General features: G+C 48.9%; 1 protein-coding gene and 1 long non-coding RNA gene across 4 annotated transcripts; one reads left to right on the forward strand and one right to left on the reverse strand.

Moving 5' to 3' along the window:
- LOC117076175 (cytochrome P450 4F3-like) lies at positions 1–15,519 on the reverse strand. Of its 3 annotated transcripts, none has more exons than XM_033199351.1 (13): positions 15,323–15,519; positions 14,716–14,914; positions 9,351–9,495; positions 7,569–7,622; positions 7,350–7,477; positions 5,404–5,525; positions 4,395–4,665; positions 3,996–4,062; positions 3,675–3,804; positions 1,608–1,741; positions 1,446–1,510; positions 869–951; positions 1–515 (listed from the first exon to the last, which is right to left on the reverse strand). In XM_033199351.1, the coding sequence occupies exons 2-13, from the start codon at positions 14,911–14,913 to the stop codon at positions 338–340; spliced, it is 1,575 nt and encodes a 524-aa protein (XP_033055242.1). In that variant the 5' UTR covers position 14,914; positions 15,323–15,519; the 3' UTR covers positions 1–337. The 3 variants fall into 3 exon arrangements, with proteins under 3 accessions (XP_033055242.1, XP_033055241.1, XP_033055239.1); XM_033199350.1 differs by having other exon boundaries at positions 9,351–9,489; positions 15,209–15,364; XM_033199348.1 differs by having other exon boundaries at positions 15,209–15,363.
- Positions 5,004–24,505, forward strand: LOC117076176. The gene is made up of 3 exons (XR_004434265.1): positions 5,004–5,016; positions 11,478–11,483; positions 24,373–24,505. It is a non-coding gene; the product is annotated as an uncharacterized LOC117076176 (long non-coding RNA).
- Positions 24,506–25,199: the final 694 nt, after the last annotated feature.

Below are 25,199 nucleotides of genomic sequence, written 5' to 3' on the forward strand. Positions count from 1 at the left end.
ACCAACCAGGCTTATTATTGTTTAATAAGGACAGTCATTTAAGAACAATGAAAACAGTGAAGAACCCTAAGGTGAGCAGAAAAAAAATAACTGGATGTGTTAGGAGATGAGAATCGAGATTGCCGAGCACGGATGTAGCGCCGCTCCACCGTGCTCACCCAGAGGGGCTGTCAGGGTCTTGGCTCAGAGACACTCCGCCCCCTCCCAGCCAGGCCCTGGATCCCTGCAGTCCTCCAGCGCCCCCTGCTGGCTGGCTGTGGGACTCAGGCACAGATTGATTCCTGGGAATCTGCAGAGACCCGAGGGCGCGGGGGCTCTGAGACCTCAGAGTGGTGGCTCACTGCGGGTTCGCGCTCAGGGGCTCCATCTGTAGCCAAAGTCCGTCCTCAGCGCGCAGGATCAACTCTGACTTCCTGCGGGGCTCCGCGAGGTCAGGCAGGATGCGGAAGCGCAGCAGCGTGAGCGCCAGGACCACCTTCATCTCAGCCATGGCGAATGTCTGGCCGATGCAGTTCCTGGGGGAGGGGGTGGGGACTCTGTGCCCAGGACAGCCATCCCGGCCCCATCGCGCCGGGAACCTAGCCTGGGACTCCCAACCCCACCCAGATCCGATTGAGGGGCAGAGAGAGGGACCCCGTGCCTGGGACCCCCATGTGGGCTTGCATATCCCCCGAGCTTGGCCTTGACTCCGGCCTCCAAATCAGACCAGCAGATACAGGAGTGGGCACGTCTGAGAACACACACCCCCTTTTCTTGGGATCTTATTCAAACCCTAAACTCCCTGAAACACGTGGCCCCACAAGTCAGACCTTGTCTCCACCTGTGGCACCCTCACCCCATGCCCACCTCAGAATCCCCTGAGCCTCACCTGGGCCCTGCCGAAAAGGGAATAAAAGCCAGAGGTGATCTCTTCTGGAGATTTTCTGGGTCGAAGCGAAAGGGGTCATAGACCTGGGGAGTGAGCGAGTTACAGCTGTTGGGTGGGGGCCTCTCAGGACACCCAGCCACCCCCATACAAGACAGCTGTGAAGCCGGGCGCGGTGACTCACGCCTGTACTCCCAGCACTTTGGGAGGCTGAGGGGCGAATCTCATGAGGTTGGGAGCTCGAGATGAACCTAACCAACATGGAGAAACCCCGTCTCTGCTAGAAATACGAAATTAGCCAGGCGTGGTGGTGGGCGCCTGTAATCCCAGCTACTCAGGAGGCTGAGGCAGGAGAATTGCTTGAACCCGGGAGGCGGAGGTTGCAGTAAGCCGAGATCTCTCTATTGCGCTCCAGCCTGGGTGACAAGAGCGACTCTTCATCTCAAAACAAAAACAAAAACAAAAACAAACAAAAAAAAAAACAGATGTGGGTGGAGTAGAGAGGGAGTATCTGCTTCCGCGGGACAAGATCTCTCCCCCGACCAAGCCCCAGGGATGGAGAAGGGGGAAGTGGTAGCACCTCAGGGTCCGGCCAGACTGAAGGGTTGTGATGGATCCCAAAGATGCTGACGGTGCAAGTGTTTCCTGTCCGGGAGGAGGTGCAGTCAGGACAAGGATCCCCACCACATGATGGGACCTCCACCCTACCCAAAGCCCTCCCCGCCTGCCCAACTGTGGGCACCTTTGGGGATGACCCGGCCATCCGGGAGTACCACGTCCTGGGTGCAGCAACGGTGGATCCTGGAGACTGGGGAATGCAGCCGCAGGCTCTCCTTCAGGCACATGGTCAGGAAGGGCAACTGCGCCAGGTCATCCCTAAGGAAACATCCAACAATTATCCAGGGAGCAAACTCAGCCTTCCTGCTGCCCAGAGAAACCCTCGCACCAACTTCTAACCACCCGGTGGATTCACCTTGCTCGCTGCCTAGAAAGAGCTGATTTATCAAGACAGGGGGTCTTTTCGCGAAAGGGCTATATTCAATTTTGTTTCAAACTCAAACCATGAACTGAATCCCTTCCCAAAGTTAGTTCAGCCTATGCCCAGGAATGAATAAGGACAGCTTAAAGGTTAGAAGGAAGATGGAGTCGACTAGGTCTTATCTCTTTCACTGTCATAATTTCCTCAGTTATAATTTTTGCAAAGGCGGTTCCAACCTCCCTCTCACCCTAAATCCAGTAACAAAACGAATTCCAGAAGAATCAAGGATTTAAGCACAAGAAAACCAAAGTCACAAAAGTATTAGAAGAAAACTTGATATGGTACTTTTAGAAGCATTTCTAAGCAAAACACAACACACAGAGGGTCTCCTTAAAAGTGTTAACCTATTTGCATTAAAAAATGTTTAAAATTATATAATGGGGCCGGGTGCCGTGACTTATGCCTGTAATTCTAGCACTTTGGAAGGCTGAGGCAGGTTGATTACTTGAGGCCAAGAGTTCAAGACCACCCTGGCCAACATAGCAAAACTCCATCTCTATTAACAATGAAAAAATTAGCTGGGTGTGGTGACATAGGCCTGTAATCCCAGCTACTCAAGAGGTTGAGGCACAAGAGTCACTTGAACCTGGGAGGCAGAGGCTACAGGGAGCAGAGACCATGCCACAGCACTCCACCCTGGGTGACAGAGCAAGACCCTGTCTCAAATTAATAATATAATATAATATAATATGCTAAAAAAGATGAGGGGGAAATCACCATAAAGATTATGAAATTGTTTTAATAAGATTCCCTCCATACTCTAGAATGAGATGGCTTAATATTATGAAGGTGTCCTTTCTTTATAAATTAATCAACATATTCAAAGCAATACAATAAAAATCTAGCTTTTCATTTTGTAGGAACTTAACCATCTTATTCTAATTGGAAGAATTAAAGTTCATCAAAACCTAGGTCAATTTAAGAATAAAAGATCCACCAGGCATGGTGGTGCATGCCTGTGGTCCCAGCTACTGAGAAGACTGACGTGTCAGGATCCCTTGTGCCCAGGAGTTCAAGGCTGCAGTGAGCTGTGATGACACCAATGCACTCCAGCCTGGGCTATAGAGTGAGATCCCATCTCTCAAAGAAAAAAAGATAAAATTAAAATGAAAGATTGAAGAAGATAAATCCAATCTACCACGTATTATGATCTATTACAAAGGTATAGCATAAAAATGAAATAAAATACTTTCCAAAAGATAAAGCGGCCGGGTGTGGTGGCACATGCTTGTAATCCCAGCACTTTGGGAGGCCGAGGCGGGCTAGCCACAAGGTTAGGACTTTGAGACCAGCCTGGCCAACATAGTGAAACCCCGTCTCTATTAAAAATACAAAAATTAGCTGGGCATATTGGCGGACACCTGTAATCCCAGCTGCACAGAAGGCTGAGGCAGTAGAGTATCTTGAACCCAGGAGGCAGAGGTTACAGTCAGCGGAGATCATTCCACTGCACTCAAGCCTGGAAGACAGAGTGAGACTCTGTCTCAAAAAAAAAAAAAAAAGAAAAGAAAAGAAAAGAAAAAGAAAGAAAGAAAACAAAAAAGAATGATTTTAATTGTAATACATAGTAAAGGCAAAAATCCCACAACTTCTCCCTTGCTCCAGGCTGAGTACCAGGCCCTGAGTACCAGGCCCTGTTTCTGAGCTCTGCACCTATTCCCACTAGGCAGTAATAGCACAAGCACCAATAAGACCCCCTCCCTTTCCCACCTGAAGAACTAAACCAATGACAGGGACTCAGAAACAGGACATGAGAACCTGCACACTCACCATTCAATCTCTTTAGGATCACGGTTCTTCAGGAGCTCTTGCACCTCCTGTCGGCAGCGCTCCTGACATTCCGGGTGCCTCGCGAGATTGTACAGGACCCAGGAGAGACCACTGGCCGTGGTGTCATGGCCTGAGGGGCAGCCAGGTAAGCCTGGGTCTCTGGGCTGCTTCAGCACCAAAGGGTGGACAGCGCCCATGCATAGAGGCCCTCAGGAGGAAGTGGGGAAGGAAGATGGGATGGGGTGATCCAGGGTCCACCCACCACATCCCTGGAATGGAGACACTCTTACCCCTAGTGACATCACACCCTGGGACCCTCACCCGCAAACATGAAGGTGTCAGCCTCTGCTCTTATGTCCTCATCTGACAACTCCTTTCCATTTTCATCCTGGAGACAAGACCTCTAAATCACACCAGCCAAGAAGGCGCCTCAGTCTAAACTAAAACAGTTCATGAAGATCCATATTCCAGCCAAGATTCCTCCCTTATCATCACTAGACCTGCCTAGCAGGACTCTTTCCTAGTCTCTTGCCTCCTGTTTGCTCCTCCTAGGAAGTCTTCTCCAGAGTCACCTCTAAAATGTATCTTACTTGTCCCTCCTTTCCTCAAGCACCTTGCATGGCTCCCCAGTGCCCTCTGGATCAAGTCCAAGTTCATGGATCTGACATTTCACATCAAGGTCCATTCTACTTCTGAAATTCAGATCCCAGAGAAGCCCACCTTGGCCAGCAACAGCACATCAATGAAGTCCAACGTCTTGGACTTGACCTTGGCCTGCAGAAAGTCATCAACACCCTGGCTAGTGAGAGTGCGGCGCCGCTCCTGGATGACGGCATCTGTGAAGTTGTGCACTATGTCACAGGCCCTGCGAAAGCGTCGCCCATTGGGAGTGAGGAAGTACAAGAAGTCCGCTTGCAGGAACATGTGCTGGTTCCGTTTCACGATGAGGGCACTGAGCTCTAAGATGGCATCAATATATTCGCTGGGCTTCCTGCAGGGCCAGGCCAGGGAGAGGAAGCAGCTTCTAAACACATATGAAAGCCTGGGAGCACCTTCTAGCCAGAATCCCAGGACCACATTCCATGCAGAAAAGGGTGCCCTGCAAGCACACTTCACTCTCCACCTCCCACTCTGTGAGCTGCCTCCTGTCCCGGATCCCCAGGGCACAGCTTGGCCATCATGGGCATCTCCCCACCCTCTTACGCGACATCTGCTCCTGCCTGTTTCTCCTTGGTTTCTCTCAAATGTGCCCCATTTTCTCCACCAACTTCTGGCCTCTTCCTCTCCATGGTCTCCTTGCTTCCTGTGTCTACATAACAGTCAATCTTCCACAGAGTCAAACGTGCAAGCTCAGGACTGACCATGACCCTCATCATCTTAAACACCTCCCGTGACTCCCTGGGAGCCTTGGATAAAGCTCATACCCCTTTGCATGGCTTTTCAATGTCCTTAAGTTATAGCTACTGCTGACCCCTCCAATCTCATTTCCAAGGTGTCCCCTTGATGGCTATTGCACGTGCTTCTGCTCATCCTAGCCTCCTTGCCATTACCCAAACAGTTCTACCTACCTGGAGAACTGATCTTTCTTGTCCCCTTCCCTGGACTTCCATGCTCAATTCTGACTCATTTTCTCCAAGAAGGCACTTCCAGATGCCCTGATCAGTCCTCTCTCCCCAACCTACTCCCATAGGTCCATGGCCAAGATCCCAGGTCCTGGGGAAGAACTCACTCCTGACAATGGCTGTCAATGCTGAAGATGCATTTCTGCAGACTGTCCAAGGTCATCAGGCTGATGTGCGCAAACATGTCCAGACGGGCACTGCCCTCCAGGGCCAGGCGTTGCCATTTGGCCTGGACCGAGAAGGGGACAGAGCCAGAACTGAGCCCTGGTTCCCCTGAGTCCCTTCCCATCCCCAACCTGCAGAATGGACTCCCTCAGAACCAACTTCTAGTCCTCTTCCCCAGGTATCCATCCCCAAGGAGGACCAAGCTTGTGAGGGACAGAAGCTATTACTATTAGGACATGAAGGTCCAAGTCTGGGGGTCAGGTGACCTGGGTCCAAGTTCCAGCTCTGCTCCTTGCCTATGCACCCTTAGTCAACCCACTGTCCTCTTTAGGTCCCTCTGTCAAATCTTCAGTAATAGTTAAGATGATCTGCTTTGGGTCAGGCACAGCGGCTCACACCTCTAATCCCAACACTTTGGAAGGTGAGATGGGCAGATCATGAGATCAGGAGATTGAAACCATCCTGGCCAACATGGTGAAATCCCATCTCAACTAAAAAATACAAAAACTAGCTGGGTGTGATGGCAGGCACCTGCAATCCCAGGTACTCAGGAGGCTGACACAAGAGAATCACTTGAACCCAGGAAGCGGAGGTTGCGGTGAGCCGAGATGATGCCACTGCACTCCAGCCTGATGACAGAGTGAGACTCCATCTCAAAAAAAAAAAATGATCTGCTTTGGTGCCAGATAACCAGGTTAGAACCCCTTCTGCACCACTTTTAGCTCACTTCCTAACTGTAAACTTAGGCAAGCTCCCTAATCTCTCTGACCCACAGTTTCTTCATCCATAATGTGGCAGTTATGAGCATCTCTACCTCATAGGGTTGTGAATATTAAATTAGACAACATAGATCATGGAATTGGCATATAGTTTCTGCTACACAGTAAGTGCTCAATAAATGTTACCTGTCATTATCATCCTCATCATTAGCACAGAGGCAAGTGATTACAGAAATGTCCCCCACTTTTTGCCCCTCACCCTTGGCGATGAGACTTGGCACCTCCTTCCATTTGCAGGCAGAACCTGAGTCTCCATTTCTTGAATTTGAGCTGGTCTTGAAACTGGCTTTCACCAGGAGAATGTGGTAAAAATGCTAGTGTGCTACTTCTGAACTAGCATCAGGAGGTACTAAAATGTTTCTGCTCACTCTCCTGAAACTCAGACTCCACTGCGGTAGTGAACCTAGGCTAGCTTCCTGGAAAATAAGGGACAAATGGAAGTGTCTGCTTGGAACACCGAGGCCAGTGAGTTTTAAAGTAGTTTGCTATGCAGAAACAGCTATATGAATTTTTTCTCTTAAATGTAGTCTCACTCTCTCGCCCAGGCAGGAGTGCAGTGGCATAATCTCGATTCACTGCAACCTTTGCCTCCGGGATTCAAGCAATTCTCCTGCCTCTGCCTCCCAAGTAGCTGGGATTACAGGCATGCACCACCATACCTGGCTAATTTTTTTTTTTTTTTTTTGTATTTTTAGTAGAGATGGGGTTTCACCATGTTGGCCAGGCTGGCCTCAATCTCCTGGACTCAGGTAACCCACCCATCTCGGCCTCAAAAGTGCTGGGATTACAGGCGTGAGCCACCGCACCCTGCCATTATTCAAATTTCATCATAACTGCCTTTAGTTTGCAAGGCTTCTGTGAGGGAGACTAGTAATTAATGCCTTCTGAACACCTACTATGTGCCAAGAATGTGACTTCAGTACGTGATCTTGACCACCTTTTCAGTAGAAATTATTATCCCCATTTTACACATGAAGAAACCAAGGCCTGCGGAGGAAAAGCTATGGCATCAAAGCCACCCAACCAAGCCAGCATTTCAGACCAGATCTGCCTGAAGTCACTTCTCCTTTCCCAAGGCCCCAGAGGGGACCCGGCTTTGTGGCACTCACGTGCATGATGTTCGCGCTCTTATTGAAAATCTTCACATAGGGCTTCAGGATTTTGAAGTGCAAGGCGGGTGTCAGCAGGTGGCGGTGCCATCTCCACTTGTCACTGGCACTAATCAGGAGCCCATCCCCTAGTAGAGGCAGCCAAGGGCAATGGGCAAGGACAGCACTTTCCCCCAGCCCCAGAAGGTTGTCCCCATCCCCACTCTTCTAGTTACTCACCCAGCCAGAGCTTCACAGGGCGATAGGCACTCATATCCTTGGGAGCAACAGCAACTGACATGAATAAGGAACATCAGGGGTTATGGAGAGGGGCAGGGGAGGGACTTTGAGTGTAGGGGGAGGCTCCAAGCCAGGGGTTTGCACTTCCACCCTCCAGGTCCAGTAACTCAGGAACAGGGTCAAGGGCAAAGGAAGGAGGGAAGACAGAGGAGGAGAGTGGGGACCAGACCAGGCTGCAGCGGTGCAGTACAATAATGACACAGCCCAACATGGCACAGCACACCCCAGCATGCCTTGGCATGGCTCCTACGTGATCCAACATGTTCTGCAATACCTGAGCATGGCTCAATGCTCTACAAAATGCCTTTACAGAGACCTAGGACACCCTCGCCGGGCACGGTGTATCACGCCTGTAATCCTAGCACTTTGGGAGGCTGAGGCGGCGAATTGCCTGAGCTCAGGAGCTCAAAACCAGCCTGGGCAACACGGTGAAACCCCAGCTCTACTAAAAAGTATAAAAACATTAGCTGGGCGGGGTGACGGGTGCTTATAGTCCCAGCTACTCGGGAGGCTGAGGCAGGAGAATAGCTTGAAGTGGGGAGGCAGAGGTTGCAGTGAGCCAAGATCATTCTACTGCACTCCAGCCTGGAAGATAGAGCGAGATGCCGTCTCCATAAAAAAAAAAAAAAAAAAAAATCTTAGGACGAGGACATCCTGTCTGCCCAGTACTCTCTGACATCTTTTGACATGGACCTGAGATATGTGGCATAGCCTGAGATGCGTTAACATGTTCTGACATGGACACAATATACATGACCTGTCCTGATGTGACATGCTCAGACATGGACCTGAGAGTCTAAAATGACTTCCACGTGCACTACAGATGGGCCCCAGATAGGATTTAAATCTGGTCCTATTAGCGTCCCACGGGTAACCTAGGCTTGATTTAGGCTTCCTCAGTATCCTGCCACACTCCACACTAAGCATTAATGAGTGAGGCCCTGTCTCAAAAAAATTTTAAAAAAGAACTAAGAGGGAGGCCTCGATATGCTATGTGACCTTGAGAAGTCATTGCGCCTCTCTGTACCTCAGTTTTCTTACTCAGGAAATGCCTATCTCACAAGGAGGCTGGTGAATGGATGTCTAGTGAATGGTGGTATCTGCCTGTCCAGCATCCATCCTCCTCATGCCTTCCCCACTCTCAATCCAAGTCGTTGAGAGGACTCTCATCCCCTGCTCCAGAGCTGAGCATATGACCCTAAACCTATGCAATCAAGCTGCGGTGACTGGATAAGAAATTGGTTCTATGACCCAGGCCAGGCCAATTGAGGGGAATCCTGGAAATTTTCCTGGAATTACAAGGAATTTTCCATGGGGGTTGAGCTTCTGGGACTTATCTGTAACAGCATGAGAGTGAAACCATCACAGAGGGATACAGAGCTAAGAGATGAAGACTGGCATTATGAAGGCCTGGATCCAGCTATGCCTGAAGACCACCCTTCCTGGACTTCACTTTTACTTCCTGACTTTTATTTTACAGTCAATGCATTCTCTTTCTTTGCTTAGACCACACAGGGTTGAGTTTTCTTCACTCACAACTAAAAGAAGCCTCAGCAGCCAGAGAGCACCAGGGACCTGCCCAGAGTCACCCAGCAGGTTAGTGCAGAGCCATGGTCTCTTGGATGTGCCCATTTTTCTGCTCAGCATGGCCTGTCCAAGGGTTGGAAGGACTGGGAGCAGAGGCAGGGAAGAAGCTGCAGCATAGCCTCCTGAGAAAGATACCTGAAGCCTGGAGCACAGGGGCAGCAAACGTTGGGTGGACGAGATGCAGGACAGGGTAGAAAGGCCCAAGCCACCAGAGTTGGACATCATGGAAGTGGTGGCCCAGATCCTCTATCAGCCTCATGTCTTCCTCATTGCCCTGCAGCTGGGGATAGACAAGGCTGACAACAGGCCTGCAGGGGGCCTCAGATGCTACCACTGCCCAGTGCACCCCCCTACCCACCACACAACCCCAAACTACTCAGCCCTTTGACCTGAGACACAGCCCTCCTCCTGTGTCTGTGTCTATGTGCTTCTCTGTTCCCACACTCTCTTCCTCTCTCTGTGTCTTTCTCTAGATAGATATGTAGATGATGGATGGATGCATGGATGGATGGATGGATGCATGGATGGATGGATGGATGGATGGATAGATAGATAGATAGATAGATAGATAGATAGATAGATAGATAATAAGATAGATGGTTGGATGGGCCCACAGATAGGATGGGTGAATGCATGGATGGATTGGTAAGTAGGTGGACAGGGAGTAAGGGATGGAGATAGATAGATAGATAGATAGACAGACAGACAGACAGACAGACAGATAGATAGATAATAAGATAGTGAGATAGATAATAAGATAGATGGTCGGATGGACCCACAGATAGGATGGGCGGATGCACGGATGGATCAGTAGGTAGGTGGGGAGGGAGGGAGGGAGGAAGATGATAGGTAGGTAGGTAGATAGATAGATAGATAGATTCAATAGACAGATGGACACACAGATAGGATGGATGTATGGTTGGATGGATGGATGGATGGATGGATGGATGGATGGATGGATGGATATATGGATAGGTAGTTTGGTCAGTCGGTAGATATACAAGCAGATAGATAGAAGATAGATAGACAGGCCGGGTGTGGTGACTAATGCATGTATTCCCAGCACTTTGGGAGGCTGAGGTGGGTGGATTACGAGGTCATGAGTTCAAGACCATCCTGACCAATATGGTGAAACCCTGTCTCTACTAAAGATACAAAAATTAGCTGGTTGTCATGGCACGTGCCTGTAATCCCAGCTACTAGGGAGGCTGAGGCAGGAGAATCGCTTGAACCCGGGATGTGGAGGTTGCAGTGAGCCAAGATCATGCCACCACACTCCAGCCTGGGCGACAGAGCGAGACTCCATCTTGAAAAAAAAGTAGATAGATAGAGAGATAGATAGATAGATAGATAGATAGATAGATAGATAGATAATAGGATACATGGATGGATGCACAGATAGGAGGGATGGATGGATGGATAGGTAAGTAGGAAGGTAGGTATGTAGGTAGATAGGTAGGTAGGTACTAGGTAGGTATATAAGTAGGTAGGTAGATAACAGGATAGATGTATGGATGCACAGATAGGATGGATGAATGGATAGGTAGTAGGTAGGTAGGTAATAGGACAGACAGATAGATGAGAGAAAGAGAAAGGTAGGTGACTAATCCATACATGATAAATAGGATACATGGATAGAGAGATAAGAGGGACAGGTATGGATGAGAGAGATGTATGAGTGATGGCTACGTAGATGACAGACATGGTCAATGACAGATATAGATATGTGCGTGTATGTGTTTCTTTTACTTTCTGTTTATGTGTCCCTTTTTCTGTGTCTTTCTCTCCCTCTCCTCTCTCTCTCCTTCACTCTGTCTCTCACTGTTTCTCTCTCTGTCTCTGTGTATGCATCTTTTTCCCTATCTCTGTTTCTCCCAAGTCCAACTCTCCATCTCTCTCTCCCTGTCTCTCCCCACCAATACTTGACCGTTCACCCCACTTGCTGTTTATCCCAAATTCATAACTAATCACAGTCCATTGAACTTTCTCTCCTGTCTCCCCGTCCCAGCACAGCCTCCTGCCCCTAGCTTTAGGTAGGTACCCCCAGCTTTGCAGCAAGCTAGCAGGGGGCAGATGTAGACACAGTCCTTCTCCCAAGCCTGGCTGCACCACCCCAGACCAGGCTCCACGTCCCACCCCAAGGATAGCCCTGAATTTCAGTTCGTGGGAGAATGTTCTGTCTCATACTCCCATCACTCCCACACCTGTGCCCAGGCTGGAGCCAGCTGGGAAAGACTGAAGGAGATACCCAGAAAGATCCAGAAGGAAGTGGAAGAAAATGGGTAGAAACCAGTCAGGGAACAAGAGCAGAAGTAGCAGGTGAGTGGGAGAGGAGGGACTGGAGAATCAAAAGACACTGTCTTAGTGTGGACTCTCTAGAAGCAAAACCTGAATTGCAGATACTTCTGCAAGGGGTGCTATAGAAAGGAGCTTTAAAAAAAAAGGTGGGGCGGGGAGAAACCAGGTAGGGCAAGGGAAGGAGACAGGCAGCTGATAATTCCCCTCTCCTGTTCACACACCCTCCATGGCTCCCTATTGTTCTCAGAATCAATCTCCTCCTCTCCCTCTTCTCACCCTGATCGCTCTGGTGGCACCAAGTTCTATCTTGCTGCTCAAAAGCCAGGTGCTGGCCGGGCGCGGTGGCTCAAGCCTGTAATCCCAGCACTTTGGGAGGCCGAGACGGGCGGATCACGAGGTCAGGAGATCGAGACCATCCTGGCTAATACGGTGAAACCCTGTCTCTACTTAAAAATACAAAAAACTAGCCGGGCGACGAGGCAGGCGCCTGTAGTCCCAGCTACTCGGGAGGCTGAGGCAGGAGAATGGCATAAACCCGGGAGGCGGAGCTTGCAGTGAGCTGAGATCCGGCCACTGCACTCCAGCCTGGGTGGCAGAGCAAGACTCCGTCTCAAAAAAAAAAAAAAAAAAAAGCCAGGTGCTTGCTCTCTCACCTCCAAGTCTTCGAGTGGGCCCAACCTCCACACGAAACTATCTTTCTCTTTCTCTTCTTTACTTAAAAAATTCCTACTCATCGTTCCAGACCCACTTCCAAAAACCCCTCCTCCAGGAAGCCTGCCTGCCTGCCCCAATGGCAGAAAACCTGATTCCCCTCAAGGGTCCCACAGTCCATCTCTCCTTCAAGCCAGCCCTGACCACAGAGGATGTGGAGTGTCTCAGTCTACTTCTGTGGCCACAAGATTGGGGGTGCCTCCAAGGTAGAAACTCACCTGAGTCTCTCCAAGGATCCCAAGAATGGAGGTTGGTAAATAAGTGAAAGTAATAAAAGATGACCAAGGGCATCTAGAGCCACAGGACCTTGGGTCCTACAGGATCAACACGCAAGCTGGGCAAGAAAGGGCCCACAGGCTTTGGACACTGCCTCCCGGGTTCAAGCGATTCTCCTGCCTCAGCCTCCAGAGTATCTGAGATTATAGGCACCCATCAGCACACTTGACTAATCTTTGTATTTTTAATAGAGACGGGGTTTCACCACGTGGGCCAGGCTGGTTTCGAACTCCTGACCTCAGGTGATCCACCTGCCTCGGCCTCCCAAAATGCTGGGATTACAGGCGTGAGCCACTGCACCGGCCATCTCATCTTTTTACTTAAACTCCAATGACAAATTTTAAAACCTGAGATCTCATTCTATAAAATCTGTATCATGTTTTCATGTAGCTTGATGTTTTAATTATTCTTCCATCAGTCTTCACAAGCATAATTATTAATGTTTTCATATCCTGCCAATTCATTCCACAAATCGTTATTCAAGGTAGATGGTGTCCATTCTACATTCAGGTCATAGAGCAGGGAATACGGCAGGTGAAATCACTTTTGCTCTCAGGGAACTTGCAGTGGTTCATATGGCTTTACCATAGTTCACTAGTTTTGAAACCATGTTTACTATTTATCACTAGCGTAACAAATGCAATGGAAGTCTCATGTAATTACGTTACATATAACTGATTATCAACTGAATATAGCATCCCCCAAATAAGTTATTTGTATAGTTTGATGTTTTTGATATATACTGCAAAATTACTTTGAAGAAGAATTTTATAAATATCCACACGCCTATCTGCTCTGTATGAAGGTGGACAGCATTACACACTGAAAGCCTTCTATGTTTTTTTTAAAAGCCTTTATCAATGTAATAGTCAAGAAGTAACATCTCGGCTGGGTGCCATGGCTCACATCTCTAATCCCAGTACTTTGGGAGGCTGAGGCAGGCGGATCACCTGAGGTCAGGAGTTCGAGACCAGCCTGGCCAACATGGTGAAACCCCATCTCTACTAAAATTACAAAAAAAAATTTTTTTTAATTAGCTGGGTGTGGTGGTAAGGGCCTGTAATCCCAATTACTCTGGAGGCTGAGGCAGGAGAATCACTTAAACCCAGGAGGCAGAGGTTGCACCGAGCCGAGATCATGCCACTACACTCCAGCCTTGATGACAAAGCAAAACTATGTCTCGGAAAAAAATATATATACACATACAAAATTATCCGGGCATGGTGGTACATGCCTTTAGTCCCAGCTATTAGGGAGACTGAGGCAGGAGGATCGTTTGAACCCAGGAGGTGGAGGTTGCAGTGAGCCGAGATAACGCCACTGCACTCCAGCCTAGGTGACACAATGAGACCCTGTCTCAAAAAAAAAAAAAAAGTAACATCTGAAATTGTCTTTATTGATTATGAGATTGCATAGATTTTCTTAAATTCGTCAATAATCTCTGTCTCTATTTATTCAAACTGCCTATGCAAAACTTTTGCCTGTTAGCCAATTGATAGTATCTCTAATGGATTTGTAAGTGTAATTTGTGTGCTTTTGTCTGTAATTTTTATCAATGGTTTCCTTTTAAAAACAGAAAGAGGCTGGGCACGGTGCCTCAAGCCTGTAATCCCAGCACTTTGGGAGGCCGAGATGGGAGGACTCCTTCAGACCAGGAGTTTGAGACCACTCTGGGCAACATAGTGAGACACTGTCTCTACAAAAAATCAAAAAAACTAGCAGGTCTGTTGGTGCACAACTATAGTCCCAGCTACTGGGGAGGCTGAGATGGGAAGATAGGTTAAGCCCAGGAGGTCAAGGCTGCAGTGAGGTATGAATGCACCACAGCCTGGGTGACAGAGCGAGACCCGGCCTCAAAAAAAAAAAAAAGATTATGGCCAGCCAGGGTGTACCTGCTCTGTGCAGTCCACCCTAGAAGCCCCAAGTAGAACAAGGATGCATTAACGTGGGGAAGACAGGCAGGAACTTGAGCCAAAGTAGGCTTAGGGTGGGGAAAAGAGAGAAAGAAAAAGTCCTGGGGCCATGGAGTGGACAGAGAGGAGGAATGAATCTGGTTGGGTCAGTGAGGGAAGAGGGGCTCCCCTCGGTCTCCCTCACTCCTCTGATGTCCCAGACTCAAACCCACCCTCAATATCCAGCTCCCTGAGCCCCATTCCTGCCCCTCTACAAGTCCATCCACCCTGAGACCCCAGACCCGTCCTGCTGCCACACTCACCATGCTCAGGTGACCCCAAAACCTGTTCCGTTTGGGGGGCTGCCGGAAACACCGGAGGCGGCGGCAGTTCTCATAGAAGGCGTAGGTCCAGGCCAGGATGCGGGCCAGGAGCCAGGAGGCCCCGACCAGCAGTAGGAGCAGCCACGGGGACGTTGCCACCGGCCCGAGGCCCAGCCAGGACAAGCTCAGTGTCACCATCCTGCAGGGCAGACGGGATGGAGGGTAAAGTCCTGAGGCCCAGAAAAGAGCCCAGGGAGCTTCAGGGACATTGGACAGGGGCAGGGACGGGAGGTGCTGGAGGCAGGGAGAGCTCAGAGATGACAAAACAAGGGCTGAAAGCAGAGAGGGAAACCCAGCAACAGCCAGGAGAAGAGGTGGAGAGAGAAGACGTAAAGAAGAGAGAAGGGAGAGAGAAAGAGAGAGAGGAAGCCTTAGAGTCCCGAAAGGCCCAGCCTGAATCACTACAGGCTGCCAAGGGCTTGGTTTCAGTTACCAGGAACGCATCAGCCCCACCAGGACCAGCTCCCTGGAGCCACCCCCGCCATGGGCAGTGCCGCTCCCTCTCCCAGACCAGGACCCTCCACCCCCGACAGTTCCAGCCTGGCACCTTCTGTCGGGAGCAGCTTGTCCCACACAACTTCCTCTTCCCTCCTCCTGGGGCTTCTTTGTACCTGGCCCCTGACCTAGGCAAGGCTGGGCTGGGATGGCCAGTCAGGGGTAGCCAATCCCCATAGGCCATAGGCCTGGCTGCCTCCTCCCTGCCTGGACAGCCGGCCAAAACCTGCAGGCGGTAGCAGCTGGGTGCAAAGAGGAACCAAGTCAGTGGCACAGTTCAGAGTGGGAACTGGATCTTCAGGGATCAGTATCTCCTGCTTGAACCTAGGGCCTAGGAGACTCTGGGACCCCACGTTTACAGCTACCCCTGCCCTGCCAAGGCCACATAAATCATGAGGTTGGGAATTCAGGCGTCAGGCAAGGAGGACCAGGCAGGCCAACCTTGCACCCAAACATCTCCCACACATGGGCTGGGAGGACGCCATGCACCATTTTTCGGTGCAGAATTAGGAGACTTCGAGAAGGGAGTCTCTGGCCTCTGACTGCACAACCTGGCAGAAGTTCAAGTCCTGCCTCCAGCCAGCCCAGGGCTGGGTTGACACATGACGGCTAGGAGCAGGAACAAAGAACAAAGAATCCAGCCTCGCTGAGGATTACCCAGGTCAGATTCTGGGGATAAAGAGAACTGGAAGAGTAAACCAGGAAACTGTGGTCGGTTTTGTTTGTTTTAATGCAAAGCAGAATTATTTGCATGCCCAGCAATGAGGATTAGGAAGCTAGATAAAAAGAAAAGAAGTCTTCAGCAGCAAGTGGAACTCATCAAGACTCTTTTTTTTTTTTTTTCTTTTTTGACACGGAGGCTCGCTCTGTCACCAAGGCTGGAGTGCAGTGGCGTGATCTCGGCTCACTGCAAGCTCCGCCTCCCGGGTTCACGCCATTCTCCTGCCTCAGCCTCCCAAGTAGCTGGGACTACCAGGCGCTCGCCAACACGCCCGGCTAATTTTTTTGTATTTTTAGTAGAGATGGGGTCTCACCGGGTTAGCCAGGATGGTGAACTCCTGACCTCAGGCAATCCACCCGCCTTGGCCTCCCAAAGTTTTAGGATTACAGGTGTCAGCCACCGCGCCTGGCCAAGACCTTTAAGAAGCTAACTCTGGGATCTCACTCAGTGTAGAAGGAGGGGTGGGAGGCAAGGGGGGCAAGAGTGAGAGGGGGCCGTGAGCTGACGGGGTCAGGCATGGGATAGCAGAGCCAAGGGACTCTGGGTGGAGTCCTCGTTGCGCCCTGTCCTTGCTCTGACTGTGGGCAGTGCTGGGTCTCCTGGACTCAGTCTTCCTATCTGGGAAATGGGATGTTGGCCTTAAAGGGAGCACATCTTGTCCAGATACTGTCCTCAAATCCCCAGTTGGTGTTCTCAGCCCTCAGCCACTAAGATGAGGGTGAGTGGGGGTTTTTCATTATTTTGGTGTTTGTTTTGTTTAGTTTTGTTTTTGAGACAGAGTCTAGCTCTGTTGCCCAGGCTGGAGTGAGGTGGCGTGAACTCGCCTCACTGCAACCTCCACCGCCACGTTCAAGCTATTCTTCTGCCTCAGCCTCCCGAGTAGCTGGGATTACAGGCGCTTACCACCACACCCAACTAATTTTTGTGTTTTTAGTAGAGACGGGGTTTTGCCATTTTGGTCAGCTGGTCTTGAACTCCTGACCTCAGGCGATCCATCCACCTCGTCCTCCCAAAGTGCTGGGATTACAGGCGTGAGTCACCACGCCCGGCCAAGACTCTTAAGTAGCTGACTCTGGGATCACTATAATGGGAAGAATTATTCAGTGTAGAAGGTGGGGTGGGAGGCATGGGGGGCAAGAGTGAGAGGGGCTGTGGGTGGACGGGGGGCAGGCATGGGAAGACAGAGCCAAGGGACTCTGGGTGGATTCCTCGTTCTGCCCCGTCCTTGCTCTGACTGTGGGCAGTGCTGGGTCTCTGGGACTGGGTCTTCCTATGTGGGAAACGGGATGTTGGCCTTAAAGTGAGCACATCTTGTTCAAATACGGTCCTGAAATCCTGTATTGGGTGTTCTTCGCCCTCAGGCACTAAGATGAGGGTGACAGGGTTTTTTTGTTTTTTTGGTGTTTGGGTTTTTTTTTTTAAGGTTTTTTGTTTGTTTTTGAGGTGGAGTCTTGCTCTGTCACCAAGGCTAGAGTGCAGTGGCGCGATCTCAGCTCACTGCAAGCTCTGCCTCCAGGTTCGAGCTATTCTGCTGCCTCAGCCTCCCAAGTAGCTGGGATTACTGGCACCCGCCATCATGCCTGGCTACTTTTTGTGTTTTTAGTAGAGACAGGATTTCACCATATTTATCAGGCTGGTCCCCAACTCCTGACTTCAGGATCTGCCTGCCTCGGCCTCCCACAGTGCTGGGATTACAGGTGCGAGTCCTCAGGCCCAGTCCCAAGATAGGAGTAAGTTTGAAGGATGGAGCTGCTGAATGAGAAAATCGGAGTAGGTATTCCCCCTGTGATTGATCAGATTTTGGGGAGATGCCCAAAATTTCCTTCCCTAACTAAGGGCTACCTACATACCATGTAGCCCTGCCTGATCCAGTTCAGGTCCTAGAGCACATTGGAGGGCCCTGGAGCTGGCAGCAAGCTGAGATGCACAGATTCTACTCCTTCTCTACTGGGGTGGCTCCACCCGGTCCACCCCACAGATGAGCCAGGGCAAGGCCAGGGCCCCTTGGAGTAGGTGGGAGGCGACAGGGTAGATGCCCAACTAGGTCTGGAGAGAAGAGGGAGGGAGGAGATTAAAAACAGAGAGGTGCTGAACCTTGCTCCAGCCACACAATGAAGTAATTAAACATTACCGTGGGTGAAAATGAATCCTGGCACATAGTAGGTGCTCATTTAAAATTTAGGGAAGAAAAGGACTTTTCTAGCCATGAGCTATAAGAAGTGGATACTCAAGATGTGCTCCTTGGACCAGCAGCGTCTTGGAAATGCAGAATCTCAGATTCTAACCCAGAACGCTTAAACGTGATAGCCCCAAAGTCTTTGTCATTGTCTTCAGCAAGAGGAAGAGCTTAATTTCTTTCCCCTTGAATCTGGACTGGCCTGGGATTCAGAACAGAAGTGGCATGTCACCACCTCCACCACACACTATTGGTTGCTTAACCAATAGTGCCTGTGTGACAGACCTCATCTCTGCAAAAAAAAAATAATAATAATACAAAAATATTAGCCAGGTGTGGTGGCACATGCCTGTGGTCCCAGCTACTTGGGAGGCTGAGGTCCCAAGCTACTCGAGTTGCTTAACCAATAGTGCGTGGTGGAGACGGTGACATGCCACTTCTCTTATGGGAAATTAGCAGAATCAGACAAGCTAGACAGTGACTGAGGGGGCTGTTCTAGACTCGGTAATCAGGCAGGGACGTCCCAAGAAGAGATCTTTGAGCAGGAACCTGAATTACATAAAGGAATGGGTTCTGCATAAGGGCCCTTCCCGGAAGTTGTGCCAGGTGGGTAAAGCACGAGGTGGGACACACATGTTCATTCTTGCTTCCATCCTCAAATGCACTGAGATAACCAGGGGTAGAGGGGTACCTGCAACCAAAAGACACAGGAGAAGCAGGAATCGGATGCACTGGAGACCCATGTGGTGACTGATAAAATCTCACTCAGCACTCACACCAGAAGCCAGTGTTGAAGTTTCATTTAACACGCTCAAGAACTCAAAACCCAGCCAGGCACAGTGGCTCGAGTATGTAGTCCCAACACTTTGAGAGGCCAAGACAGGTGGATCACTTGACCCTAGGAGTTCGAGACCAGCAACACAGTAAGACCCCATCTCTGAAGAGAAAAAAAAAAAATATATATATATATATATATACACACACACACATATATACACACACACACACACACACGAAGAATTAGCCAGGTGTGTGGCACATGCCTGTGGTCACAGCTACTTGGGAGGCTAAGCTGGGAGGATCACTTGAACTCAGGAGGTCGAGGTTGCAATGAGCTAGGATTGCACCACTGCATTCCAGCCTGGTGACAGAGTGAAACTGTATCTCAAAAAAAAAAAATGACAAAGAAGAAGGATGAAAACCTAACAAGCCCCTTAGTCCATATTGAGGGCAGGACCAGCAGGTGTAGCTGTAGCTGCCACATTTGCAGCCTGGGTGACAGAAGACCCCATGAACTGGATTGGGAGACAGAAATCCTAGAAGGGAACTTTGGAAAAGTTCAGAGGTCACACAAGAGCTAGGAACCACCACCAGAGCATGTTACGCGATGTTACTCAATGATTTCCTCTCTTCTTTTTATTTTTAATAAATTTTATTTTTTAATGTATTATCTATTCTGGCCAGGTGCGATGGCTCACGCCTGCAATTCTAGCACTTAGAGAGTCCAAGGCAGGCAGATCACTTGAGGTCAGGAGTTCGAGACCAGCCTGGCCAACATGGCAATACCCTGTCTCTACTAAAAAAAAAAAAAAAAAATAGCCAGGCTTGGTGGCATGCACCTGTAATCCTGGCTATCCAGGAGGCTGAAGCACAAGAATCACCTAAACCCAGGAGGCAGAGATTGCAGTGAGCTGAGATGGCATCACTGCACTCCAGCCTGGATAACAGAGCAATACTCTGGCTCAAAAAAATAAAAATAAAAATAAAAACAAGAAAGGAAAGAAAAGAAAACAGAAAATGGTCAGGGATTGTGGCTCACGCCTGTAATCCCACCACTCTGAGAGGCCGAAGCAGGCAGATCACATGAGGTCAGAAGTCCAAGACCAGCCTGGCCAACATGGTGAAACCTTGTCTCTACTAAAAATACAAAACTTAGCGTGGTGGTGCACACCTGTAATCCCAGCTACTTGGGAAGCTGAGGCAGGAGAATCGCTTGGACCTGGGAGGTGCGGGTTGCAATGAGGCAAGATCATACCACTGCACTCCAGCCTGGGCGACAGAGCAAGACTCCATCTCGAAAACAACAAAACAAAATAAAATTAGCCTACTGCCATCCACTACTCCAAGCCTCAGAAGGGAGACTTGGAGAGAGGACCCTTGGGAAGTGCAGTGTCATAAAAAGAGGTCATTTGCTGCCCCTTCTCTCCCTATGCAATAGATTAAAACTGGCAGCAAACTCTTTGCTACCTTCCCCTTGAGAGGCTGTGATGGTTAGTGTTTTATGTCAACTTGGCCCAGATATAGTATCCAGTTATTTAGTCAGACAGTAAACTGGGTGTTGCAGTGGAGTCGTTTTGTGGATATAATTATAGTCTGTGGACTTCTTTTTTTGAGACAAGTTCTCTCTCTGTTGCCCAGGCTGGAGTGCAGTGGTGCAATCGTAGCTCTCTGCAACCTCCACCTCCTGGGCTCAAGCGATCCTCCCACCTCAGCTTCCCAAGTAGCTGGAAGGCCGCAGGCACATGCCACCATGCCTAGCTAATTTTTGTATTATTTGTAGAGATGGGATCTCCCTGTGTTGTCCAGGTTGATCTCAAACTCCTGGACTCAAGAGATCCTCCAACCTCAGTCTCACAAAGTGCTGGGGTTACAGACAATCTGTTGATTAAGTGAAAGAGATTACCCTGGATTATGTGAATGAGCCTCATCCTGTCAGTTGAGAGGCCTTAGAGCAAAAACTGAGTTTTTCAGAAAATGAGAAATTCTACCTTGAGACTACAGCATCAGTGCCTGCCTGAGTTTCCAGCCTGGTGACCTGCTGCAGCTGTAGATTAACAATTTGCCAGCCTATAACCGCATGAGCCAAATTCCTTAAAGATATATGTCTTCTTTTTTTTTTTTTTTTTTTTTGAGATGAGTTTCACTCTCATTGCCCAGGCTCAAGTGCAATGGCGTGATCTCGGCTCACTGCAACCTCCGCCTCCCAGGTTCAAGCTATTCTCATGCCTCAGCCTCCTGAGTAGCTGGGATTACAGGCTCCCACCACCACCCCCAGCTAATTTTTGTGTTTTTAGTAGAGATAGGGTTTCACCATGTTGGCCAGGCTGATCTCGAACTCCTGACCTCAGGTGATCCATCCACTTCGGCCTCCCAAAGTGCTGGAATTACAGCCCTGAGCCACCTTGACCAGCCAGATATATGTCTTAAAATGAATTTACATCTAGTTATAGTTTTGTATATATAGATCTTAAGGTGTTGAAAATATGACTTAAGATAAATATATGATATAGCTTTTTTTTTTTTTTTTTGAGACAGGATCTTGCTGTCACTCAGGCTGGAGTACAGTGGCGTGATCACGGCTCACTGCAGCCTTGATCTCCCGAATTCAAGTGATCCTCCCACCTCAGCCTCCCACGTAGCTGGAACTAAAAGTGCATGCCACTGTACTGAGCTAATTTTTGTATTTTTGTAGAGGTGAGTTTTCACCATATTGCCCAGGCTGGCCTCCAATTCCTAGGCTCAAGCAATCTGCCCACCTCGGCCTCCCAAACTACTGGGATTACAGACATGAGCCACCACGACCAACCCAGATATATCTTAAAATAAATACATAAATATTGGTTGGTTTGTTGATTGGTTGATTGATTGATTGATTGATTTTATTGATTCTGTTTCTCTGAAGGACCTTAACTGATACAGAGGTGCAGTCTACTTCCCCACTCCTTGAATCTGGGCTGTCTCTGTGTCTTCTAGGACTTCAGGGCCTAGGTCATAAGAAGCGTTATAGCTTCCTTCTACATCCATTGAAATAGACACTTTGGACTCAGCTGTCATGTAAAAAGGAAGCACAAGCATCCCCGTGGAGAGGTCTTATGTGAGAGAAACTCAGACCCCTGGCAAATAGGCAGCTCCAAATTGCCAGCCATGAAAGTGAGCCACCTCAAAGTATCTCTTCCAGCCTCAAATGAGCTGCCCACACTGATGCTGTCTAGGATGGAGAAAGCCACCCTTGCTGAGCCCTGCCCAAATGGTAAATTTGTGAGCAAACCAAAAGTTGTATATATTCTGATACAGATAGGAGTTCATACACATACCAAAAACAAAAAACAAAAAACAACAAAAAACAACAAGCAAACAACAAAAAAAAATTTGTATATCTCTCTCTTTTTTTTTTTAGATAGAGTTTCACTCTTCTTGCCCAGGCTGGAGTGCAATGGCGTGATCTTGGCTCACCGCAACCTCCACCTCCCTGGTTCAAGCGATTCTTCTGCCTCAGCCACCCAAGTAGCTGGGATTACAGGCTTACACCACCATGCCTGGCTAATTTTATATTTTTAGTAGAGATGGGGTTTCCCCATGTTGGTCAGGCTGGTCTCGAACTCCCAACCTCAGGTGATCCACCTGCCTCAGCCTCCCATAGTGCTGGGATTACTGGTGTGAGCCACCGCGCCCAGCCTGTTTATCGTTTTAACCTACTAAGTTTCCTGGTGGTTCAATATACAATAATAGATAATTGAAAGAGATACATTTCCCAACAAGTTTGGAGTCATCAAAAAACTGATAATGGGCTTGGTGCAGTGGCTCACGCCTGTAATCACAACAGTTTGGGAGGCCAAGACCGGCAGATCACTTGAATCCAGGAGTTCCAGTAAGGAAGGAAACCACTACTACTCCTGCTGCCCTCCTCCCCACACCTTGCCTAGTTCACAAGACAGGAGGAAAGACTGAAAGCAAAAAGTTAGAAAGAAACAAAAGTAAGATAAATAGCCAGCCAACCTTGGCACCACCACCCGGCCCTAGGAGTTCAAAAAAGTAATAATGATAATATCAACCCCTGACCTAAACGACTTCTGTTATCTGTAAATTCCAGCCACTGTATGAAAGAAGCGTTGTAAAACTTTTTGTTCTGGTGGCTGATGCGGGTAGACCCCAGTCACGTTTCCCACGCAAGCTCCATTTATCACGACCCTTTCACGTGGACCCCTTAAAGTTGTAAGCCTTTAAAACGATGTCCTTTTCGGGGCGCTCGGCTCTTAACACGCAAGTCTGCCGACGCTCCCGGCCGAATGAAAAACCGCTTCCTGGCCGGGCGCGGTGGCTCAAGCCTGTAATCCCAGCACTTTGGGAGGCCGAGACGGGCGGATCACGGGGTCAGGAGATCGAGACCATCCTGGCTAACACGGTGAAAACCCGTCTCTACTAAAAAATACAAAAAACTAGCCGGGCGAGGTGGCGGGCGCCTGTAGTCCCAGCTACTCGGGAGGTTGAGGCAGGAGAATGGCGTAAACCCGGGAGGCGGAGCTTGCAGTGAGCTGCAATCCGGCCACTGCACTCCAGCCTGGGTGACAGTGCAAGACTCCGTCTCAAAAAAAAAAAGAAAAACCTCTTCCTTCTTTAATCCGGTGTCTGAGGAGTTTTGTCTGCGGCCTGTTCTGCTACATTTCTTGGTTCCCTGACCGAACATCTGAAACTTGGTAAGACTGGTCTTTGGAACTTGCCCACTCCATTTGAGTGGAAGCGTGGCCTGATCACCCACGGCATGCCTGTACCGGCACCTTGGTTTTTGTTTTTGACTTGACTTGAATTAATTGCTCAATACTTTGGTTTTAGTGTTGATTTTGCTTAATTTGCTTAAATTGCTTGACGAACAGATGTGCCTTTAACAACACTTTGGTTTTAGCTTTGATTTTGATTTAGTGTGAATTAGGTGAATGAGTGACCTTTTACCCTTTCCTTCTTGTAGCGTGAATGTTGTTTTGTCTCAAGAGAAAAATAGGTCAGACACAAAGTAAGCCCACTCCGCTAGGAACTGTGTTAAAACATTTCAAGAAAATAAAAGGAAAGTCATCAAATCATCAAAACTTACTCTATTAAAATATATGTCAGCGAACCTTAAGAAAGGTTTTGCAGGAGATTCTAGAGTTAAGTTAACCCCTTAGAGGTTAAAAACTCTGTGTGAATTAGAATTGCCCTCTTTTGGTGTTGGATGGCCCACCGAAGGAACTATAGACAGAGAACAAATGGCCATGTATTTAAGATGGTGACAGGGATCGCAGGACAGCCAGTGTACCTAGATCAAGTTCCTTTATATTGACTCATGCTTAAGTATAATATAAACAAAACCAGCATAAATTTAGCCCTCTTTAACCGCGTATTGCAAAAAAGCCACAAAAGTAAAAGCAAGAGCAGCTTCGCCAGCAGACAGTCCCAGAAACAGCAAGAGAAGCCAGTTTTGCAGGAACCGCCAGAGATGATAGAAATTCTTTCTCCATATGTCCCAGCCTACCCCGCTTTACCGAAGCCAACAGCCCCCTCAGAAACCAGATTCAGGAGCTAACACGCCCTGGGTCTCTCCTCGAAGGGAAGGATCGGAGCCTCAAGAGGCCAAAGAAGGAAGTCAAGATAGTCAAATGGGCCATCTCAGATCTGGTCTTGCTTGAGCTATGCAAATGCCTCTCAGGAAGATGCGAGGACCTGTCTGTTATAATGACCAGGCCCACATCCGGGGGCGGGGGGGGCAACAGACTTTCATCTATCAGCCCTTTTCAACCATTGATCTACTAAACTGGAGACACCCTGAACCCACCACCTTGCTGCCAGCAGCTAGAGCCGTGTCGAGCGTGACTGTGTGGAGGTGTTGGACTCAAGTTTACTCTAGCAGACCTGACCTCCAGGACCAACTGTGGGCATCAGTAGACTAGGAACTGTACATGGACAGGAACAGCTCCATCAACCCGCAAGGAGAGAGATGTGCAGAATATGCGGTGGTAACCCTGGACACTGTGGTTAAGCTGAGCTCATTGCTTTAATTTGGGCCTTAGAACTCAGTGAAGGTAAGACTGTAAACATTTACACTGACTCTCGGTATGCCTGTTTAACCCTCCAAGTGAATGAAAAAATTATATAAAAGAAAAGAGCCTGTTAAACTCTAGGAAAAAGGGGGAAAACACCCAGAGAATGCGATTCAGCTTCACCATTTGCAGAGATACTGAGAAGCACTTCTGCAGAGGCTAAGAATTGGTAGAAAAAAGC

This window comes from Trachypithecus francoisi, unplaced genomic scaffold (assembly GCF_009764315.1).
Source record: "Trachypithecus francoisi isolate TF-2019V2 unplaced genomic scaffold, Tfra_2.0 Lachesis_group5, whole genome shotgun sequence".
Classification (NCBI taxonomy): Eukaryota; Metazoa; Chordata; class Mammalia; order Primates; family Cercopithecidae; genus Trachypithecus; species Trachypithecus francoisi.